Here is a 25,553-nt window from a genome sequence, read left to right as displayed (position 1 = left end):
GTCCTATGGCCCGTCTGACAAGGGAGACCCCTTGGAGCCAGCCAGCTTGGGCAGAGCTGTATACGTCAGCATGGCCCATGATTGTTTAAAAGATCTCTTATAGTGGTGTAATTATCGTTTGTTATCATTTTTATATCCACCATCAAAAAAGATGGGGGTATATTGTTTTTGTCATTCCGTTTGTAACACATCGAAATATTCGTCTAAAAGTATATATATTCTGGGTGCTTATTAGAATCTAAGACGATCAAGCCATGTCCGTCCGTCTGTCTGTCTGTTGAAAACACGATAGGGTCCAAATGGAAGTAGCTAGCTGAAATTTTGCATAGATTCTTATAGTTGATGCAGATTGTTTGGTATGGAAAATGAGCAATATCGGTCCACGATTTCGTCTAGCCCCCATATAAGCCTCCCTTCAGAAAATGAATTTATCGCATAACTGGGGAACATAAATCTCTTTGTAGAATTTTATAAGGATCGGTCCATAATTGACCCTACCCACCATATAAAGTCCCCCTCAGAAAATGACTTTATCGCCCATAACTGGCTCAGAGAATCATTCGGCACAAACATGGGAACATAATTTCTTCATCGCTCATAACTGGCTAAGAGAAGCATCAATAGCGGTAAAATTCGGCACAAACATGTTTTATGGGCACAAAAATCTATTGTTTCGACACAAATATGTTTAATGAGAACTTAAATCTCTTTTTGCGAGATTTTATAAGGATAGGCCCATTACTGACACTGCCCCCCATAAAAATTCCCCTTCGACACAAACATGTTTTATAAGAATTTAAATTTCTTCGTAAAATTTTATAAGGATCGGTTCATAATTGGTCCTACCCCACATATATGGTCCCCTTCAGAAAATTACTTTAATGCGACATAAAAAGTTTTATAGGAACTATACTATTTTTTCGTAAACTTTATGAAGATGGGTCCATAATTGACCCTACTCCCATATAACGGTTTTGTGCGAGCCAAAAGCTCGTTAAAGCTCATTACTTGCTTAAAACTGCGAGTACAGCGATCAAATTCGACATAAACAATTTTCATATTATTACGGTAGTTTTATAGGAACTGAAAGTATCACACAATATTTTATGAGGATCAGTTTGTAATTGACCCTACCCCCTATAAGGTCCCTTTCAGAAAATGACTTTAACGCTCATTACTAACTCAAAATTGCGATTACAGCAGTGAACTCTTTATCAAATATAATGGAAATCGGTCTATAACTGACTCCACATAATTTATGTACAAAAGCTTATAAAAATCGGTCTATAATTGACCAAAATTACGGTAGTTTTATAGGAACTGAAATTTTTCAACTTAATTTGATGAGGATCGGTCGAAACTTTCAAACACCTATATTCGATTTTATACAGAAAATTACATTAAACCTCATGACTGAATAAATGAATGAATGATTTGATGGTGGGTATATAAGATTCGGCATAGCCGAATATAACACTCTTACTTGTTTTTTTTTTTTTTGTAAGTCCAAGTAAAATTCCAATTCATATTTATATTATTTATTTGTAAAGTCGCCTTAATTTTTCCAATTTAATTGGTCTAACAAAATTATCCTATATCTTAATAAAGTATTCACCTTCGACATTATTTTCCATTTTTTAATTTTTAAAAACTATATATTTTTAATATGAAAACTTTTGTTATAAATTGTCACAAAATTCACTACACTCAATCGTTATTTAATAACTTATTTATAAATACACATAAAATAATTAATAAAATTACAGTTAGTCAGTATACAGTTAATCACAAAAATAAGTATACAGAAATACTGACGATTGGTTTTATTTAAAAAAACATATTATTTTTTCAAAAAACAAGAAAGTAACACATTTATTTATTAAAAACAATTATGATATTTGTTATTTACTACTTTTTTCTTCATATTTTAATTCTTTGAGTTCTCATTTAAGCTAAAGTTAAAAAGGTGCAATTTTTACGTCACAAAAGTAAGTATAAAGATCATATCAGTATATATATTTTTAATGATATTAACAAAATTTATGAAAATTTTACTTGTATTAATATAATTATTTTTTAATAATATATTTTTTACACAATAACTTGGAAAAAATCTACTTTTAGTTCCGAAATCTTGAAATTTGGGCCGATTGGCTCCGGAATTAATTAGTAGAACAGTTCTCATTTCTGCGATTTTTTCCACTTTAGACCCCGGTTTTTGGATCTAGTGATTATTGAACCCTACAAATAATGCATTGAAAATATAATTTTTAACTCTTAAAAAGAGTTGTTATATCGAAAGTAATGTTATATGCATGGATTTGACCATTTTATATACAGTACGTTCTTAAAAACTCGAAATTTAACTGCGATATCTTAAGACTTACAACATAAACTTTAAAATTTGGATAATTCTATATATTTTCTTTAATTTAAACAGGTTTTCCAAATACTCCGATTTCCAAAGCATACAATAATGCTACCAATCATATTTTGATATACTCGATACAATAACCATGTCTTATGGATCGGACATTTTATTTGTTCTAGCAACAAATTAAGATATATCCGTGTTCAATATTGTTCAATTCGTATTCATACAACCAATTGAGCCTGATTTAATATAAAAATCTTACTATTTTGGACAATAATCAATTTCAGAACCGATATGTAGTGTAAGTTATTGACATGGTCACCATTTAACGATTATTGGATGATTGGAACCAAAAAACTTGTTTTAATTAATAGAGACTAGTACAAATATTATTAATATCGCATTTTAAGATATAATAAAATGCGATATTAATAATACTATACTATATGCTATGTTAAAAACGGCAATGTTCCGCAATGGATTGTAATTATTGTAAAGAAACAATTATTTTAAAAGTTAAAATATCGTCTTCCAATGCTTCATAATGAACAAACGATATAATTGAAAACCCGATTAAAAACTTCGGGGGTTTAAATAGTCAGATGTTCTTAAACAGGAAAAACTTCCCCTATAAATAATATTCAGATCAATTACTAAAAATTTAAATTTTTTCGGAACATAAAGTAAATTTTTTCCATGTTATAGTGTACAGAATATTTTATTATAAAATAATTACTTATATTTAAACAGGTTAAATTTTTATGAATTTTGTTAATATCATTAAGCCAAATATATATTGAAATAATCTGTATACTTACTTTTGAGACGTAAATTTTGCACCTATTTAACTACACCTTAAATGAGAACTCAAGTAACCAAAAAACCCGGAAAAAAGTAGTGAATAATAATTATAATTATTGTTTTTAATAATTAAATGTGTTACTTTTTTGATTTTTGAAAAAATAATATCCTTTTTTTAATAAAACCAATTGTCAGTATTTCTGTATACTTATTTTTGAGATTAACTGTAAATGCAAAATTCAAAAATATATGTATACTTTGTAATATTTTTATTTATAATAAAGCAAAAAAATTTTTTTTCAAAAATTTTAAATTTTGAATTTTGGTTAAAAAAACGATTAAAATTTCTAATAATGCAGTGTGTTGAGTTCACACAGAACTCGTCTGTGTGGAGAGGTTATGTTATTGTTATAAAACAATGTCATAGTCCAATTTCTTATTATTCTTTGTACAGTACGATTAAGCAAAGTTACACAGTTGTGTATATTGTTTTGTTAGTTGCGTTGCTTATTAACTAAATCTGAATGATTTTATAATATATATTTATATATTTCTTTTAAATAAATAAATTATGTGTATGAAACTAAAGAGCCACAGTTCCACGTCCAAAGAGCCACGTTTGGCTCGCGAGCCATAGTTTGCGGACCCCTGGTGCAGGGTATAAAAATTGTCACTATGAAACTTTTTAGTGTGTCATAACGTGAATGGATATTATGACACCCTCAAATATATGCTAATATATTTATAAAATTTCATATTTAATCATTTTTGTTATATTTTTATAAAATGTTTGATAATTTTACAAAAAAAATTTTAAGAATATATTTTTTCTAAAATCGCGCAATTTTACAAAAAATATTTCAAGAATCTTCAAAATTAACAAAGATTTTATGAAAATACAACAAATATTATTACATAAAATATTTTTTATAAAATCACGCGATTTAATAAAAAAATATTTTTTGTAATAATATTTGTTGCATTTTATGTATAAAATATCGCGCGATAATGTACTGATTTTTTAGAAAATATTAAAAATAGTAATAATGAAAGATCAACCCTAACTATTATATGGTTTTTAGGTCCCTTTTTAATATTTTAATATTCACCTATTTTGCAAAATTTAAGAATGAAAATGAGCCCCAAAGGAAAAAAGTTTTGTTTTGGGGTATTTCTTCATTTCACAACATTGTGGTCATTTTTATACCCTACACCACTATAGTGGGGAGGGTATTATACGTTTGTGCTGATGTTTGTAACATACAAAAATATTGGTCCAATATCCACCTTAAAGTCATTTCATCGATTCAGAATCATTTTTTTGTGTCGATTAAGACATGTCCGTCCGTCTGTCCGGCTGGCTGTCCATGTAAACATTGTGCGCAAGGTACAGGCCGCAATTTTCAAGATAATTTGATTAAATTTGGACCAAGCATGTTTTTTGGCACAGGGAGGAAAATGGTTGAAATCGGTCCATTATTTCACCTAGCCCCCATATAACCGTACCTCCCGATTTGAACTTTTTATTCCATAATTACGTCAAATATTCTATTATCTCTCTAAAAATTGGTACAAATAAGTTTTATATACGTATAAATGACACTGCAGATTTTCGTAAGGATTGGCCCTTATTTGACCCAAGCCCCCATACAAACCCTCCTTCAAAAAATGTCTTAAACGTCTAAAATTGACTTGTAACCATTTGTATCGCAATAAAACTCAACAAAACTAACTGTTATTTAAAAATATATCCTTATCCCAAATTTACCGAGGATCGGCCCATATTTGACCTATATAAAGCCTCATTTAGAAATTTTGGTTTTTTTTATCAATAAATTGCTTAAATATTTTGGAATAATATTCAACATAAAAGTTTTTTCATAAAAAGTAATAATTTTAAAAATATGCTCATGGTGTAGGGTATTATATGGTCGGCCATGCCCGGCTAAACTTTCCTACTTGTTATTTTTTGCAAATTGCAGTATCACTTCAAATGTAAAAATGTAGAAATACTCCAAAAAATATATAAAAAAACAAAAAGTCCTGTATCTTTGTTGGGGCCATATTTCGTTTTATGTTTTGGGGCCATAATTCGCAGCGCCCTTCGTTGGATTCGGCTCACTCCCGTTCACTCTTCTCCTGACAATTTTTCGCATTTGCTAAAAGTAAGGTTACACCATTTGGCATCTACAACTTTACCTCGGTTAGAACTTCGGGCGCAGTCATTCCTAATTTACTACAGTATACGATATCTTCCCTTAATATGGAAAATCACGAAATCTTGTTATGGTGTGACTCATCAATTGTTTTAGGATGGCTAGTATAATGAACGGCTTTTTTATAAAGTAGTATCGCTATATTTAAATATATATTTAACCAAATGATTTGAAAACTTTTTGCTCACACTGTAAAATAATTGAAAATTTTGTAAATACAAAATTTTCTTCAAACAAATATTGGTTTTATTTTTAAGGGTTACCCTAATAAGCTAAAACCTTTGGAATAATGTAAATATGTGTCTGAAAACATATTTGAATTTCATACCTTGCCTAATAACAGATTTGAAAGAATTTGATCCTAATGGAAAACTATAGCCTTTTCAAACAAAAAAAAAATCAGTTATATATCAAAATAACTTCTCCAATATATATCAAATTTAAAAATAGGCTCGAGATAAGCTCACGTATACATACTTTTCAGAACCTAATTATTAATTAATTTAATAAATTTTTGCAAAATCCATAAATTTTCTGACATAAAATATGACAACTCTGCTTTACTGATTTTTATAAAGTAAATACGGTAGCATATAAAATAATAAATCGCTTAAACGTCAGAAGTTTAATAAGACTACGAAAAGAGAGAACGGTTATACCTTTATTTTTTCTACTATGATTTTGATATAATCTTTAATACAGGTCTTCATTATATTTTTTTCCTAAGTTTCATTTAAATTGGTTGAACACAATATAATATTTACTATGATTTTAAAAATGTTTGCCAATATTGCATACATATCTTGAGTTTGATGTTCGCAATTTATGTGTTAACATCATTCATTATTGTTTTCAGATAAATGTTAGGCGTAATAATTTTTACAATTTTAAACCGATTTTGCGCTTATGCAATTGGAACGATACTTTCATTTGCTCTTAAAATCAAAAACACAAATTTATTACCAAAATTTGTATAAAAATCATTATCAGTTATGTTCGAATTATAATCGAAATTAATATAATTATCAGGGTAGTATTTGGAATAGATCTTTAAAGTATTTCCGAACTAAAAAATAAAGAAATTTTTGTAAACAATAGTTCTTATAATTTTTTTAAACCTAAACTGGTCAGTTATATATGAAATAAACGTTATATGTGAAAATAGTCAGATTTTGGTTGGTCAGATTACATCGCTGTATTTTTAGTTCAGTTATCAGCTTTAAAGTTTTTTTCTAAAGGGAACCGTTACAGGAAATAAGGACAATTTTACACCGATCTTCATAAAGTCTTGTAAATAGATGTTGGTTGAATTTTATCGCCATACTCATAATAGAAATTTAGAGTTAAATTCATTTTCTGAAGGGGTCTTGAAGGGGACAAAGGTCTTAATCACTTATGGACTGATCGTTATACAATATGTTAGGGTGGTGTTGGTTGGTATAAAATACGCTAAGGTAATCTTTTTTGTTGTTGGGTATAAACATTATAGTTTGTAATCCTTTAAAATAATTAAAATTATAACGTTGATTAGTATCAACCGGTTAGAACTATTGGTTCTAAATTGTATCTCCGAAAATAGTTATTTAAAAAGTATGTCAAAGCAAATGTTGGAGAATTATCATTGGCTTAATTATATGTACAAAACTGATTTTTTGAAAACACAATTCAAAGAATAAAACGATTGCCAAAGAATATTTTAGAAATACTTAAGAAAAAGTAAAGGCTTTACTAATATAAAGCTATAAAATATTCAAAAGATCTCAGATATCTTCATGATCCACATCTTTAATAATTTAGTCAGACACGCTTTCGAGAAGTTTTCTTTTTAACATCAAAAATGCTGTCCATTAATAACGGAGATATAAGGAAACAAGTATGAATTTATAGTCGGACATTGTCGACCATATGATATAAAATTGGATTATTTTTTAAAAACTAAAGCATTTAATTTGTTTTATTGTGGAATCGTTTTACTTATTGTTGACAAAAATAGAGATTTTCTACAAGAGGGCTCATAGGGGGTAGGGGTAAATATGGGCCTATCCTTATAAATTTTGGTAGTTAAATTTACGTATACTTCAAAGTCATTTATGTAGATTTTAATCGTTTTATTAGTAATTATAAGTTAATTTTGACCTTCAAGTCATTTTCTGAAAGGGAGTTTGTATGAGAGCTAGGGTCAAATGAGGCCCGATCACTATAAAAATTAGTATTGTCATTTATTGTTCTATAAAACTAATTTTTGTTGACATTATAAAATATTATATAATATAAATAAAGGCCCGATTCGAGGGTACGGTTGTATGGGGGCTAGGAGAAATAATAAATCGATTTCAATCATTTTCAATAGCGTTCGTCCTTGAACCAAAAGTGTGGTTTGTTTGTTGGTTTTATTGCTTTGTGTACTTTGTTGGTTTTTCGTGTGTTTTGTTTCATTTTGCATTAATTGTCGTTATTTTATATTTAAGGTAGAGTTGGAAAATGTAAAATTGAGCAAATATTGAAGACTTATTTGTTATAAAAATGGTTAAAATTGTTTTCAGGAGAAACGTACTGAGTGTCAAAAACTTATTATATTCTGAAACACAGAACACCAAGAAGTGAAATTGTGACGTTTTTTACAACAATAACCTTACGCTCTTCTCACATATTGTATTTTCAACACATATAGTGTTTATAAATCGGTTACCCGATTAACCGAAAAAACTGTTTTATTGCATATTTCGGTTTTTTTAAAATATGTCTCAGTTAACCGGTAAAAAATTTATTTTTTTTACAAAATTGAATGTTTTTATTAATTTTATATTGTGTATCACAATTGGCCCTACCCTCCATATACGGTCCATTTCAGAAAAAGACTTTAATGCTTATAATGTTCTGAAATAAATTTATTTTAACTGAAATTAGTAGTTTATTTGAGTCTTTATAAAAAGAGACACTTTTTAAATTTAAAAAAATTGGAACAAGTACCACAGTGAGACATTTAGCACTTTTAGAACGACAAAAACGAGAAAGAAGTACTTGCTTGTTATTCGAGTTAGCAGTAACTAAAAACCCTAAATATTAATACAGAAGTTTAAAGTCCCTAAACTTTGAAAATGTGTTTGAAAGGATATAGGTTCAAATAACATTTGTCATTAGATGTGCTCGAATTTTAATCTTTACACAATTGTCTTTCTAAAAATTTATAAAACTTGAAAAAGGTTTTGAGATACCTATAACCAAAAATTTATTTTTATTCAATATATACTTGTAAAAAAATGGGCGTGACAGCAGACTTATATTGCTTATTTTCATTTGGAACGCTTGGAGAAGTTTGTCGTTCTAAGTGACAAATGTCTCACTGTGCAGTATGAGGAAATTAATGTAAACTAAATTTTAGTTTTATTTTTTATAAGAGGTGTGGTTCTTTTAAGTATGATATATGACATTTGTTTGCATTATAGACATTCTTCATGAGCCACTTTTATACTTGTACTGCATATTAATGCAAATATGTACATAGAAAATCTTAAGCTTGTGTAAAATTAAATTGTGAATACATACATATTTTGGTAGTTTGCTTGTACGTTTAAAAAAAATTATAAAATACAACATGGGCGACCACAAAAATCCATAAATTTTCACACAATTTGACAGTTTTGGCACCTTAAGCCAAAAACACTTTGACAGCTAAGTTCATAAAATAAATACATATGCTTACGCACACGCTTACATGAGACACTCACTCTTATGAATATGTACATATGTATGCATTTATGTATTATATTGTATTTAGGCGACTTAAGGAATAATTGTATGAATGAGTTATTTACACTTAATTCAATAAAAACTGTTTGAGGAAATGTAAATAAAAAAGTTTACTAATTGTTGACAATTGAAAATGTTTTTGTTTCCTGTGATGTAAAAAATATTGATATCATTGATTTATGTTGTGCGCATGCCCAGAGGATACAAGTGATTTATTCCGACTTATACATGTACATATATATGTATAAATAAAATGAGCGCTAGGTACTAATTTTTTTATCTGTGTTTAGTTCATTAATATTGTCACACACCATTCAGTCAATCATTTATGAATTCATCTTTAAAGATATTAATCGCTTATTTTAAGTTTATTACGCACATTTTCCATACAAAATTCTTACAATAAATTATCAATAACTTTATTAAGCATTTATGAATATGGGAATTAATGATTCGTTTGTAAAGTATATTCGTTATTTGGTATACACTCATACTTTCTTATTCTTCTTTTTTAAGGAAGGGAATGGATACATAAAAAAACGAATTTACGATTTTTGTATGGGGTAACGATTGACTTTCTTGTAGGACAAAAAAATGCTAAAACAGCTGTACAGTCAGTAGCTAGGGATATCCCTAAATATTTAAAAGAAAGTTTGGGACTTTTCCGCCGAACTGCAGGGGTTTGTTCGTATGTTTAAAGTTCCTGTATGTCTAGAAGAAGCTTAAGGCTACTCCATCAACTATTATTTAGCAACCAATATTGTTTTGGTTATAGATAACCAACATTTATTTTATTTTTGGTCTGTGTATATACATACCTGCGGTATTTTACAAAATAAGTCCATACATACATACATACATACATACATACATACATACATACATACATACATACATACATACATACATACATACATAAATACATACATACATACATACATACATACATACATACATACATACATACATACATACATACATACATACATACATACATGCATGCATACATACATACATAAACTTGTTAATTGATTTTTATTTAACATAAAAAGTTAACAACGATTAAAATACATTTATAATTTAAAATGCATACATTTAATACATTTAATATCGAATAAAAGTTTAGTACTTCTACAGTTTAGTACTTGTTTGCTAGAGTCATCATGGTGACATCCGTTCCACAATTTAAAAGAATATAATCGGGTGTCATAGGGGCTCTTAAAGTTATCCATTTCTTCGGCAATTCAGCATCATCTCGTGCTGATTGCATTGCCTGTTGTAGAGCAAAAGCTACATTAACTGGCAAGCATATGGAAGGTTCTCCAGTTGCTAAAAAAGTAAATGTGTAATTACATACTTAGAGATATATGTCATTGGTTAAGAAATCACTGTCTACTTACCTTTTGATCTCATAAAACCTGCCGGATTTGGACTTTGTGCCAAAAGTTCAATACGAAAATCTATTGGAATATCTTTAGCTCCAGGTGGTTTGTAGTTCCATGTACGATTTGTTTTAAGTTCTCCAGTGGTTTTGTCTGTGACACAGAGTTCGGTTGTCCAGTAGCCTAAACCCATTACAAATGCGCCTTCTACCTGTCCAACATCAACATTTGGATTTAAACTTTCTCCAGCATCCTGCAATATGTCTACGCGTTTGACGAGATAATTTCCTGTTAAGACATCTAGTTCAACTTCAGTGAGACCAAGTGAACACACAGTATATGGGTCCATTTCACCAGTTTTACAGCCATCACTTGCTATTAAATTTAAATTACGATTATGAGCTTCATTTATTATACTCTTCCAATTAGGATCTTTTAGTTCTTCCTTAATAGGTTTGAGAAGTTCATTCAACGCATTGCAACATTTGCGCACAGCCTAATTGGGGCATTATAAAAAAGTTTTATTGGATTGATGCATAATAAAACAACATTTATAAAATAGTACTTACAAAGCAAACAGTTTCACTACCAATTGAACCTCCTGTTACCATTGAATTAGCGCCGTTAATGCTATTACTGCCCTCAATTCGAATTAACTCTAGAGGAATGTCCAATGTGTGACTTGCTACTTGAGCAATTTTTGTGTTCATGCCCTGACCCATTTCTATGCCGCCATGTGTAATAACAACTGTACCATCACCATGATAAATTGCTACAGTTGCAGGGAATTGTCCAAAATAACCAATATGATATTCCATAGTAGCCAAACCAATACCTCGTTTAATCCATCGGTTTTGCTTATTGAACTCAATGATTTCTTGTCTTCTTATTTTATATTGAGTTGAGTCGATAAATCGTGGTATCATGGACGCCATTTTGTGCCCAGGAATTAAATTAGTCAGTCGAATCTCTAAGGGATCCAGACCCAATTCAAAGGCTGCATGTTCTATGATATTTTCTATCATAGCTATGCCTTCTACAGAACCCGGGCTCTGCATGCTGTATTATTTGGAGAATCGGTCAACACCATATAGCCATCCAAGATAAAGTTGTCTGAAGTGAAGTCATAACAGTTTTTTGATACCAGCAAGGTATGACCCATTGGAGATTCATTAGGAGAATATCCAGCGTCTTCATAAAATTTAGAAATTAGTTTGACGAATTTACCCGACTCTTTCACATAAAAATTGTAGTCCACATTGCATGGCCACCTTTTGCCTAAAGTATCCATCATTGACTCAATAGATTGAACAAAACGGACTGGTCTGTTCAGTTTGTAGGCTGCCAAAGCAGCGCTACAAGCGACAGGATTACAACGCGTGGCCTTACCACCATAACCACCACCAAGGCGACGGGTTATAACTTGAACTTCATTATTTTTCAGGTTCAGTAGATTTGAAACCACAATTTGAACCAAGTCCATCCACTGCGTAGCAACATACAATTGAATGCCACCTTCAGAAGGTATGGCTACAGTGCTATGAGGTTCCATGAAGAAATGATATTGTAACCCCATTTCCAGTTCACCTTTCATCTCTAAATCATAATTGTCCGTTTTCATTGCATCTTCTGTAGCATCAGATTTAATAGAATGTTGTATCCTGTTTGATGGCCCACCATTTAAAACTTCCCTAAGGGTGGAAAATACTTCTTTGGTGCTGCCCTCATACTTAATTTTGATCAATTCAGCTGCTTTATATGCCAAAGTATTTGATTCGGCCACTACAATACCAACCGGTTGGTTATAAAATTTGACTTCTCCAGTTAAGAAAAGTTCCTCCTCTTCGACAAAGAAAAAGTTGTCTGGTACGGAAATAAGATTTTTTCCAGGTACATCTTTAGCTGTAAATACAGCCACTACACCAGGTAATTTCATTGCCTCAGTTGAATCAATGTCAATCACTGTAGCACCAACCTTCTTAGCCGAAAAAAAGGCAGCCCAAAGTTGCTGTGACTGAGGAGGTAAATCGTTGGTAAATATTGCTTCGCCAGAGCACTGCAAGAGACCTTCATGTTTCTCCGTAGGTTTTTTTACAGGATAATCATGTTCATTTTTTTCAAATATTTGCCTGCCGCTAGAAACAGGTCTGTTGAGAATATTACCGCCAGATATGTATTTTGAATCAAGTTTATTGGAAGGAGCATAAGCCAATAAAAATCTATAGGAGCCGAAATTGAAAAAAGTACCAGACACATTTCCGCTTATTTTTTAAATGAACGACGATAAGCTTTAAACTATTTTTGTATCTTTTCTAGTTTAGGAGATACGAGGTTACCGAATTTACCCGTTTTTACCCTTTTTTTCCCCCTAAACATTCGAACTTCCCGTCTTAGTGGATCTATTTGGTGGAAGACCAATTTTCAGCTCTTTAGCTTTAACCGTTTAGGCTGTGCGATGATGAATCAGTCAGTCAGTAACGTTAGAATTTTATACATAGATATCATGGTTTAAATAACCCTTCTTAACTTATTGTAATTTTACATTGATGTTTCTTCTTTCATTTTCTTTTGTTTTTAATGGCATTAAGATTTAATTGAAAATTTGAAATAGTAAATAACACAAATGTTTTCTACAACAATCTGGAATCTTTTGTATAACAAAACAAACTAAATATTATTTTAACAAATTTAGAGGAATTAAAAAAAAGGTAATACAAAATTAAATCAAATAATAATGAAACTAAAACAAATCATAATTATAAAAAAAAATTACAAAAAATAATAATTAAATTTAATAACTAAAAAAAGATAAAAAATAGTATTTTGAATTTACATATTTAAACAAACTAAAATAAATGGTAATGAACGTAATGGGTTACATCATCGTGTTAATTATATCCCTTTTTTAACACTTTGACCAAAAGTCCCCAAGTGTTCTTAAATATTATTTTTGTTTTTTTTTTAACAAAATTATTTTTTCTTTTACTTCTTTTAGGATTTAAAGGTTTTTTTCCTTTTTTTAAACAAAATTACTTTTTTTCTGTTAGGATTTAAAGTTTTTCCTTTTTTATTTATTGTATTTGTTTGACCAAATTGTTCAACGGTTACCGAATGATCTGGATGGCAAAATTCTTCTTTAAAACAAGCTTAAAGAATATACATATGTAAAAGAATAAGAATTTTTAAAATAGGTTAAAAGAAAATTGGAAGACCCACATTATGGATCTTTAAATCCTAAAAGAAATAAAAGGAAAAATAATTTTGTTAAAAAAAAACAATAATAATATTTAAGAACACGTGGGGACTTTTGGTCAAAGTGTTAAAAAAGGGATATAATTAACACGATGATGTAAACCATTACGTGGGTTACATCATGAAAGAAAGAAACTTCCTTTGTTAATCGCCGCCAGAATTAGAAGAAAAAAAATAGTGAACCAATAAATTTAATTTACTAATTTGGGTCAGAACTGCAGGACTGAGCTAATTTAATCCGTAAATATATAAGAAAATTTATTAAAATTTAGATTTTTTTCTTAAATTCCAATTATATAATTTTTCATATTTTTTATTTTCATTATTTTTTTTCATTTTAGTTTGTTTAAATATGTAAATTTTAAATACTAATTTTTTATCTTTTTTTAGTTATTAAATTTAATTATTATTTTTTGTAATTTTGTTTTATAATTATGATTTGTTTTAGTTTCATTATTATTTGATTTAATTTTGTATTACATTTTTTTTTAAATTCCCCTAAATTTGTTACAATAATATTTAGTTTGTTTTGTTATACAAAAGAGTCCAGATTGTTGTAGAAAACATTTGTGTTATTTACTATTTCAAATTTTCAATTAAATCTGAATGCCATTAAAAACAAAAGAAAATGAAAGTAGAAACATCAATGTAAAATTAGAATAATATATAAAATTCTAACGTAACTGACTGATTCATCATCGCACAGCCTAAACGAATAAAGCTAAATAGCTGAAAATTGGACTGGGGGTTGGTCTCCCACCAAATAGATCCACTAAGACGGGATTTTTGGAAATTCGAATGTTTAGGAAGTAAAAAAGGGTAAATTCGGTAACCTCGTATCTCCTAAACTAGAAAAGATACAAAAATAGTTTAAAGCTTATCGTCGTTCATTTAAAAAATAAGCGGAAAGGTGTCTGGTACTTTTTTCAATTTCGGCCCCTTTAGGGGTGTGTTATTAATGGAATTTTTTATCCTAGTGAATGAAAATATTAGTTAATTATTTTTTTTGAACATATATTTTATCTCAAAACATATTATAAACACCACTTTTTGTTATTTTTATCTGCACTAATACAAAATGTGAAATACTTTTTTAATTTTCAATACCGAAATGTACAACTTTTCTTTTTTCAGTTTTAATTACATAAAATGAAATGTCAAAGAATAAAAAAAATTTATTTTCGTTTGTAAATTATAAATAATTCCAAATCACCTCTATTTTATTTATAAGAACCAAATAAAGTCAGTGTTACATAGAATAAAAAAATCACAAAATTAATGGTAAATACCCAAGTTTTTTTTTTGTAAATTCTTGAATATTTTCTCATTTCCCTTTGCAGATGATTGCGGTGATCATGTAGTTGTTATTAATACAAAGGAAATCGCATTACCTGGTGATGAATGGGTGAAACGTGTATACTTCCATCACACTGGTTATCCTGGAGGTGCCAGTTGGACTCTCGCTTGGCAATTACATGATAAAGATCCCACTATGGTAATGCACAAAGCGGTCTATAATTCAATGAAAGGCAATCTTCAACGTCGTCACACAATGCAGAGGCTTCATTTATTTGCCGATGATAATGTTCCTGAGGAAATTTTAGCAAATGTAACGAATCAAATTAGAACACCACGTGAAGTACCACAGCGATTAGATCACATAGACAAGGAAACCTTGGAAAACTTCCCTTCAATTATGGATTATCCAAAAGATTATATTTTACGTTAAACTTTAATAAATTCGTTGAAAAGTGTTTTGTTAAATCAAATTAAATATTTTTTAAATTATCTATAATATGTATTTGTATAGGGATTGCTAAATACTTAGGAATTGCTTTCATCAGTATATGCAAGTTTTTTCTTCGAAATATTTTGCAGCAAGACATCTGGAGGCAAGATCGAAAGCGATTGAAATTTTGTATAACTTTCGAATATAAAATTTTAGAAAATGTTCAAACATTAAAATTCAAGAATCCTATGATTATAACGGACATTTTTCTGATAAATTGTTCACTCCTACAATTTAATTTAACGTCTCTATCAACGAAATTCTAAAAAAAATATTCTAAAATTTCTTTAAAATTCATATTTTAAAATTTTTATCTACAAAAGTGTAAAATGTCTGAAGTTGGCATTCAATTAAAAAAAGTTGCACTTCTAAAAATCCTTGTGATTTCGAGCTTTTAGAATAATTCCAATTTTCGAAAATCTTTATGAAAACAAAGAAGAATTCCAAGTTTCGGCTTGTTTGAGCAACAAAAACCTTCCTTAAATTTAGTTAGTTGAACTTCACTATTTTTTTAATGAAACCTAAATTTTTTGGGTTTCAGAAATAATAATTCTTAAGAACGTAAGTTTCATGTCTGCGCAAGTTAAAGAAAAACTTAAAAGTTTGATCAAGTATTCATTTTTTAATATTTTGATTTATAATTTGCTTGCCTATCCTGAAAAATTTTTTTAATATAAATTAAAACTGCTAGAGTAATCTTCAGATCACGAGGATTCCTAAAATCAGAATAAACAGCTTAATAAGTATTTTAGAAAATAAAAAAAATGGATATGATGATTTTATATACCAGGATCAATGCAACAAAAGGACATAAACGTGAAAATCTTAGCAATCTGTCCAACTGCATCATTCAGAGAGCGGGTTTTTTCCACATTAAGTTTTATTAAAAACGAACAAAAAAATCTTAAATGTCATAATTTAAATTTTATGTTATATAACATTATAAAAATGATTTTATAACTAATAATTTCTTAAAATGTGTTTAGTTATATACCATAAAAACCCAATAAAACTTATATATTACATAAATGTAAATTAAAATATTATTATAAAATAAAACAAAAAAATAGTTGTTAGGTTTTCTCTAATAAAAATAAATTTGGGTAACATCATATTACATTACAATAAATATTTTGAGGGGGGTAACCAAATTAAGAGTTAAAATAAAAATAACTTTCGTGATTTTAAAAATAATATTAAAAAAGTAATATATAGTCCTTAAATCGTTAAAAAAATGTTTTCGATCTTATATTAAAAGAGTTTGATTGCCTTTTTCTCAACATCTTATAATAGTTTAACTGGTAGATGTGCAGCGTTAAATGTTTTTAAATTAATTTTTTAAATTCTATGTTGGTTTAAAACAATTTATATACAGTGTCTCTCATAAGTATTCGAATTTAGGTAAACTATGAAAAGAAACCAAATTTAATATATTTTGTGTGCAAAAAAATAAAATATTTTGTTATATGGTTTAGACCAGCCAAGCGCAGAAAGAGAAACTGTTATTGTAGTGGTAAGAAAATACTAAAAAAACACTTAGAAAAAAGATTTCCTAGTTACGCTTGCTATGATAAAATTTTATAAGAAGTAAAATTGTAAATTTTACAGATAAAGCATATTCAAAGAAGAGAAAAACGTTTATTTCTAAACAAAGATTAAAGCTTTTAATGTAAAATGTTTAAAAAAAAAGTATTAAAAATATTGTTTTTATGTATTTTTAATATTATGCATTCCTGAAAAGTTTTTGGAGTGTACCAGTTTTTTGCAAGTTATTCTCTTGTTTGAAAATGTTGTTGTTGTTTTTACAAAATTTTTGCAATTTTTACGCTCTTGCTATGAGTTTTATTTATGATCGGGTTGTGTACGTGTGAATTGCCGAAAATCTTCGTAATTAGAACAATATGAACGCGCAACGCTGGTTTAGACAGTCCTTAGGTCCTTTTTAAAACTTGAAAAATTTACATTTACTTAAATTAGCTTTTTTTAAACAAAAATTCCATAAAATTGCCTCACAAAAGTGTACGAATTTTTCCTGTATTTCATATTTGATCATATTATTATTGGGAATTTGTACCCTTTTTTTATGTCAAATCATTAAAATGGTGATTTTTGGCAAAATTTGTACTATTTTTTTCCACAGATAAAATCAAAATTTGATATTTTGATTTAATAGACCCCTTGGAGTATCTAAAAATAGTATTTTTCGTTACAAGAATCTGTATTTAACGATCCAAGATATATTATTGATATCATTATTCTGTCGCTAATTCAATATATTGGAACTTAAGTCCATTTTCATAATACAAGGGTCAAAAAATTCGGGGAAAGTTTTCTTGTATATATTCTTTTAGATATCAGCTTTTATATATTATAAGTTTTCAATGTATTGTGGAAGTGTACAACTCCAAAACATGCCTCAAAGAAACACCATTCAATATGGTAGTATCATTATTTTATATACCAATGACGTCCACGCTGCATGCCACTATATCATTATGGTCAAACTCAAAAATATCGATATCAGTTTAAATATTGATTACTATTATCAAAATAAACCCAAAATTTTTTACTTACATCGTTATTGTAATGGGCAACATAAGCGTGAAAGTTACGAATAGTAAAAACTGAAATCTACTGTATAGGATGGCGTTTTGTAAAGGCATGTTTTGGAATTGTATGCCGATATAATGTATTGAAATTTTAAAATATTTTAGTGCTAATATGTACATGAAAGTAGATTAGCCAACTTTGTCGGAAAATATCGACCCTAGTGGTACGAAAAGGGACTTAAGATCCATACAATTCAATTAGAAACAGAAGAACGACACCAAAAATACATCTTGGAACTTTTAAGTACAGATCCTTATAACAAAAATTATTATTTTTTATATACCTCAGGGGTCTATTAAATCCCAATATTAAAGTTTGGTTTTTTTCTGAAAAAAGAAAAAAATAGCAAATATGGTCAACAATCGTCATTTTAATGATATTACATGAAAAGATGGTACAAATACTTCAAAATTGTGGAACAAATTGGCCAAAAATATACAACACAATTTTAAGAAAAAAACCACTCGTTTATAATTTTTGTGTTTCATAAAATATGGTGATATATGAAATACAGGAAAATTCAAATACTTTTGTGAGGCAATTTTATGGTCTATTTTAAAAAAGTTAAATCAATTAGGAGGTAAATGTAATTTTTCTAAATTTTAAAGAGTGTGATAGGACTTTAGACAATATAACAAATTTAATTATTTATTTCACACACAAAAATATTATTTAATTATGTTTCTTTTCAAAGTACAGCCAAATTCGAATACTTATGTGAGACACTATAAATATTCCAGTAAAACAAGCAAACTGGAGATTTGCTAAAATCCCTCCACTTGTAATCTAATTTATCTGGCAACAGCATTGTTTTTGCAAATTTTAGCATTCTAGTGTTGCCAGAATATTCATTCATCATTTAGGTTAATGTTTTTTGTTGATGTCATTATCAAGTGAATTGAGTTGCAAATTGCAATTTATAAGCAATTAATTTTATTTGCCGGTAAGAAAGCAAAAAATTTATTAATCGCCAAAGGTGATGAATTCCACCCACTCAAATAATATGCCAACTGAATTTAGTTTTTGTTCTAATGTAACACTCCAGTTTATAATATGGGATATAGTGCCTCACATTTATTGTAAAAAAAGAAAATACTTGTTGTTAGCAACCAGCACAACTATTAACCACGATTCATAACTTTAATATAAATATTTTGATTTACCACAGTAGCCACACATTCCAACCAACTTTTAAATTAAAGTAATGCACATTAGTGATAAGATTATTTCAATAGTATAAGCATATAACCATTGATAATCTGATATCATTATTGAAGTAATTGTGTTCTACAAGTGTTTTAACTTTTTTCCACAATTTTCCCTCAGTTTCAACACGTACTCTAAGTACACAACATCTATTTTCGTCGTCATCATTAACAGCGCCAGCGTCACCTAATACGAAAAGGTTCCAACAAACAATTCCATTGTATTCGCTACAAAGTCAACGCAAAATGGGTCGTCTAGGTAAAATTGATCCAAGTTCTTACTCCCAACCAGAATTGATTACCACACAACACAGTGTCTTGAACTGGAAGGTAGATTTTGAAAACACCAAGTTGAAGGGTTCAGTTACCCATCGTTTTAATGTATTGGAAAAGGATTTGCCTGCTATTGTAAGTTTTACACTTTCTAAATTGCCTTTGCGTTTAGTAATAAAAATTTCTTTATTATTTAAGTTGTTGGATGTGCGTGATGTTAAAGTTTTGAATGCTGAAATAGTTTCTGGAAAGTCTTCCATTCCACTAAACCACTTTGTTAGCGATCCAGTTGATGATATTGGTGCTAAACTTACTTTGGAATTACCACAGGGTACTGCTACCGGAGAGTAAGTAATATATGTTTGTCCTAAAATTTTTAACTCTCAAAAACATTGGCCATGTAGACATCTTAAATTTTTGTCATTCTAGTTTTTTTTGTCGTTCTGACATGTAAATTCTGACTTAAATTTTTATGAAACGGGAATAATTTAAGTACATACTTACTGCAACATATGACCCATTGTTACTTAGAAATCGTACATCAGAACGATTACACCGTAACACCGTTAACGGTCACAAATCTCTTAATATTCTATATTGCATGGTTAAGTATTAGTTTTACGTAAAACGTACATATTTATATCAATCGGTATAGAGTCCATAATTTAAACAAGACCCCAATTACTCCGAAAGTTAAAATACACTAATGTCGGTTGTAGAGTATCTTAGGGTCTGTCTATACATACTTTTTAGTTTCATTACGATAACACTTTCCTGATTATTAAGCCTTATCTATCTTAAGAAAATTTCTGTGGTTTTTATCTATAAAAACAATTGAATGTATTTAAGATTTTTATTGTTTTTTTAATCTCAAAGATTATTTAAAATCATAAATTTTTCTATCACAGATAATTTGATAGGGTAAGAAAATATAGACGTAATGTAAAACGCCTTTGCAGAAAACTAGTTAAATGGTTATTAAAAAATATGTTTATTATACAAATTCAAATACCAAGCTATTAATTGAATAGTTTTAATTTCGACTTTTGGAACAAATATACCTAAGTATATATTCTGAAATTAAATTATATACGATTTTACAACTTGTAAATTACAAGAGATAATTCGAGGTGCTAAGTGTTAAATTTTAAGTTTTTAATGTAAAATAGGATTTGAAAGCATGTAAAAATAACAAATTATACATTCCGTATTTCCAGTTTATTTGTACGCATCGAATATGAAACCGCCAGCAATGCCAGTGGTCTTCAATGGCTGAATCCTGAACAAACATTGGGCAAACAACATCCCTACATGTTCAGTCAATGTCAGGCAATTCATGCACGTTCTATTATGCCATGTCAAGACACTCCTGCTGTTAAATTCACTTACGAAGCTACTGTGGAACATCCGAAAGAATTGACTGCTCTAATGAGTGCTCTTGTTGCTAAGAAAGAAGACGGTGTGACCACTTTCAAGCAAGAGGTACCCATACCAGCTTATCTCTTAGCTATTGCCATTGGTAGATTGGTTTCCAAGCCTTTGGGTCCCAACTCTAATGTCTGGGCTGAACAAGGAATAATTGATGCATGCGCTGAAGAATTCTCACAGACATCTTTTTTTTGAGTTTTCTTTAACATTAAACTTAGAAGCATGAAATTAAGCATGTAGATCCCGGAGTAAATGAGAATCTATAAAAGGGGACTATTTCGTACTTCGACTGGTACTTCTTGAGTTTTCTATTAAATTAAACCTAGAAACATGAAATTTAGAAAAGGTACTTTTTGAATATTTCATAATATTAAACCTAGAAACATGAAATTAACTATGTAGAGGATGGATTATATGAGAACCTATAAAAGGAGACTTTTGGTACTTTTTCGTTCTTCAAAAGGTACTTTTTGAATTTTCTATAATATTGAACCTATAAACATGAAATTAAGCATGTAGAGCCCGAAGTAAATGAGAATCTATAAAAGAGGACTTTTTGGTACTTTTTCGTTCTTTAAAAGGTAGAATTTGAATTTTCTATAATATTGAACCTAAAAGCATGAAATTAAGTATGTAGAGCCTGGATTAAGTGAGAACCTATAAAAGGGCACTTTTTCGTTCTTCAAAAGGTACTTTTTGGTTTTTTGTATAATATGGAACCTAGAAACGTGAAATTAAGCATGAAGAGCCCGGAGTAAATGAGAATCTATAAAAGGGGACTTTTTGGTACTTTTTCGTCCTTCGTTTGGTACTTTTTGTGTTTTCTATACAACTTAACCCAGAAACATGAAATTATGCATATAGAGCCCGGATTAAATGAGAATTTATAAAAGGGGACTTTTTGGTACTTTTTCATTCATCAAAAGATATTTTCTATAATATTGAACCTAGAAACATGAAATTAAATATGTAGAGCCTGGAACATATAAAATAGGACTTTTTCGATCTTCAAAAGGTACTTTTTGGATTTTTGTATAATATGGAACCTAGAAACGTTAAGTAAGGACCTATAAAGGCGACTTTTTGGTACTTTTTCATTCATCAAAAGATATGTTCTATAATATTGACCCTAGAAACATGAAATTAAGCATTTAGAGCCTGGATTAAGTAAGATCCTATAAAAAGGCATTTTTTGGTACTTTTTCGTTCTTCAAAAGGTATTTTTTGTGTTTTTTATAATATTTATCCTAGAAACATGAAATTAAGCATGTGGAGTTAATTAGAATCTATAAAAGTGGACCCTTTGGTAGACATAAAACTAAGCAATCAGGGACTTGAGTGAATAAAATTTGAGCTGGAATATTTTCTGGTACTTTTTTGTTCTTTAATTGGTACTTTTTGAATTTTCTGTAATATTAAACTTATGAACATGAAATCTGGTTGATAATTAAACATGTGTCATCCTGATTTAATGAAAATATATAAAAAGGCACCGTCTGGTACTTTTCCGTTCTTTAATGTTTCTTTTAATTATCTGTAATATTGAGACTAGAATCATAAAAGCAAATGGGCCCGCGAAATCTAAACCGGTGTTGCAGAAAGGACATGAAAGGAATGTACGTTCAGGGGGGAAGTGAAGTCATGAGTTGTTGATTTTGCATTTTCTTAAATAAAACACGAGTCTTGCAGTTAAATATAATGGTTTTGACAAGATTTTTCAGTTTCGGTACCCAAAACTCTAATCGTACTAGACGTTTTAAAAGAGAATTTTCTCCATATACTGTGTATTTGTGTAAAAGTTCTAAATATAAACAGGTAAAACGACCTGAGTAATGGAGAATCTTAGGAAATGTTCACAAGACTTTTCTTGGGAATCTCTTGACCTCTAGAAAGCAGTGTATATTCGGGAAAGTAGAATTTTTTGAGAAGAAACCACTAAGCGAAGTTTAACATGTTTCATTTCTGTGTGTTGAATGGTGGGATAGGGGAAAATATATGTTGTATATACGATGACGGTAGCAAAGCACACTGGGTATAGCTAGTTCTTAAATAAAAGTAAATGTAAATCTTTCTTTTCTTTAAGTTGGTAGAGTCTAGGTGTTCATTTTTGAGGTCTTGATCAATATTGGAAGAGGAAGAGTTAAGAGACGAATCTCGTCAATTACATCGTGGCGAAGCTATTTTAAATTAAATTAACCCATGATATAATTTCGTAAAAAGCTTATATTATTGTATACCAAAATTGTTTTCTTATCATTAAATTATATTTAGGAATATAGAACTTTTGTGGTTCTGCAAAATGCTATCCAATAACATTTCTAGATACAATAAATTAATACTTATTTCCTGAAAATAACTTGGAAGCTGAATAGCATACATTTAAGGATATTTGAATCTAAATAAACCAGTTATTGATTTTTACCTATTTTATTTCATTATTTCCATTGCATACCTAGGTTAGTACCAACCTTAGAAAAGAAACTATATGTTGTACTAGCTATACCCAGTGTGCTCCGCTACCCTCATCGTAATGGAATAAAATAAATATCATTATTGTAAATGTATATACATCTGCAATATCAAAAATTCCCCTTTTAGAGAACTTTTAAAGTTTGATTTTATGATTCTAGTCTCAATATTACAGATAATTAAAAAAACAGTTGAAGAACGAAAAAGTACCAGACAGTGCCTTTTTATATATTTTCATTAAATCAGGATGACGCATATTTAATTTTCATCCAGAAACTAAAAAAATTGCATACAGATTTTTATACAATCAGGAAGCTGCATGTCCAATTTGATGTTTTTAGGTTCAATATTATAGAAAAGTATTAGTAAAAGAACAAAAAAGTACCAAAGTATCCTTTTTCAATTTTCGTTCAATTAGGATACTGCGTGTTTAATTTTATGTTTATATATTCAACATTTTAGAAAGCTCTAAAAGAACCAGTATTATTTAATTTCATGTTCATAAGTTTAATATTACAGAAAATTCAAAAAGTACCAATTAAAGAACAAAAAAGTACCAGAAAATATTCCAGTTCAAATTTTATTCACTCAAGTTCCTGATTGCTTAGTTTTATGTCTACCAAAGGGCCCACTTTTATAGATTCTAATTAACTCCACACGCTTAATTTAATGTTTCTAGGATCAATATTATAAAAAAAACAAAAAGTACCTTTTGAAGAACGAAAAACTACCAAAAAGTGCCCTTTTATAGGACCGCACTTAATCCAGGCTCTAAATGCTTAATTTCATGTTTCTAGGTTCAATATTATAGAAAATTCAAAATGTACCTTTTAAAGAACGAAAAAGTCCCCTTTAAAGGTCCTTACTTAGTCTGGGCTCAATTTCACGTTTCTAGGTTCAATATTATACAACAATCAAAAAAGTACCTTTTGAAGAACGAAAAAGTACCAAAAAATCCCCTTTTATATGTCCTCACTTAATCCAGGCTCTACATACTTAATTTCATGTTTCTAGGTTCAATATTATAGAACATTTCTTTCGATGAACAAAAAAGTACGAAAAAGTTCCCTTTTATAGATTCTCATATAATCCGGGCTCTATATGCTTAATTTTATGTTTCTGGGTTAAATTGTATAGGAAACTCAAAAAATACCAGACGAAGGACGAAAAAGTACCAAAAAGTCCCCTTTTTATAGATTCTCATTTACTCCGGGCTCTTCATGATTAATTTCACGTTTCTAGGTTCCATATTATAGAAAAAACCAAAAAGTACCTTTTCAAGAACGAAAAAGTACCAAAAAGTGCCCTTTTATAGGTTCTCACTTAAATCAGGCTCCACATACTTCATTTCATGCTCCTAGGTTCAAAATTATAGGAAATTCAAAATGTACCTTTTAAAGAACGAAAACGTACCAAAAAGTCCCCTTTTATAGATTCTCATTTACTCCGGGCTCTACATGCTTAATTTCATGTTTCTAAGTTCCATATTATAGAAAATTCAAAAAGTACCTTTTGTAGAACGAAAAAGTACCAAAAGTCCCCTTTTATAGGTTCTCACTTAATCCATCCTCTACATAGTTAATTTCATGTTTCATGAGAACCTATAAAAGTCCCCTTTTATAGGTTCTCACTTAATCCATCCTCTACATAGCTAATTTCATGTTTCTAGGTTCAATATTATAGGAAATTCAAATTCTACCTTTTAAAGAACGAAAAAGTACCAAAAATGCCCCCTTTAAAGATTCTCATTTACTTCGGGCTCTACATGCATAATTTCATTTTTCTACGTTAAATTTTACAGAAAACTCAAAAAGTACCGTTTGTAGAACGAAAAAGTACCAAAAAGTCCCCTTTTATAGATTCTGATTTACTCCGGGCTCTACGTGCTTAATTTCATGTTTCTATGTTAAATTTAATAGAAAACTCAAAAAGTACCAGTCGAAGTACGAAGAAGTCCCCTTTTATAGATTCTCATTTACTCCGGGCTCTACATGCTTAATTTCA

At 29.2% G+C, this 25,553-nt stretch overlaps 3 protein-coding genes across 3 annotated transcripts; 2 read left to right on the top strand and 1 right to left on the bottom strand.

Annotated features, from left to right (window-relative positions):
- Window positions 1-10,159: 10,159 nt before the first annotated feature.
- On the bottom strand, window positions 10,160-13,028 carry LOC124419211 (xanthine dehydrogenase-like). Its single transcript, XM_046947827.1, is given in 5 exon segments — window positions 10,160-10,470; window positions 10,542-11,019; window positions 11,093-11,574; window positions 11,577-12,742; window positions 13,018-13,028. Coding segments are annotated over 5 exon segments (2,328 nt in total). The 3' UTR covers window positions 10,160-10,279.
- Window positions 13,029-13,378: 350 nt separating this feature from the next.
- On the top strand, window positions 13,379-15,544 carry LOC124419210 (39S ribosomal protein L13, mitochondrial-like). Its single transcript, XM_046947826.1, has 2 exons — window positions 13,379-13,390; window positions 15,070-15,544. The coding sequence occupies exons 1-2, from the start codon at window positions 13,379-13,381 to the stop codon at window positions 15,502-15,504; spliced, it is 447 nt and encodes a 148-aa protein (XP_046803782.1). The 3' UTR covers window positions 15,505-15,544.
- Window positions 15,545-19,218: 3,674 nt separating this feature from the next.
- LOC124419209 (leucine aminopeptidase-like) lies at window positions 19,219-21,275 on the top strand. Its single transcript, XM_046947825.1, has 4 exons — window positions 19,219-19,375; window positions 19,501-19,787; window positions 19,851-19,999; window positions 20,870-21,275. The coding sequence occupies exons 2-4, from the start codon at window positions 19,626-19,628 to the stop codon at window positions 21,273-21,275; spliced, it is 717 nt and encodes a 238-aa protein (XP_046803781.1). The 5' UTR covers window positions 19,219-19,375; window positions 19,501-19,625.
- Window positions 21,276-25,553: the final 4,278 nt, after the last annotated feature.

Source organism: Lucilia cuprina, chromosome 4 (genome assembly GCF_022045245.1).
Source record: "Lucilia cuprina isolate Lc7/37 chromosome 4, ASM2204524v1, whole genome shotgun sequence".
NCBI classification, from domain to species: domain Eukaryota; kingdom Metazoa; phylum Arthropoda; class Insecta; order Diptera; family Calliphoridae; genus Lucilia; species Lucilia cuprina.
This window is presented reverse-complemented; position numbering and strand designations above follow the sequence as displayed.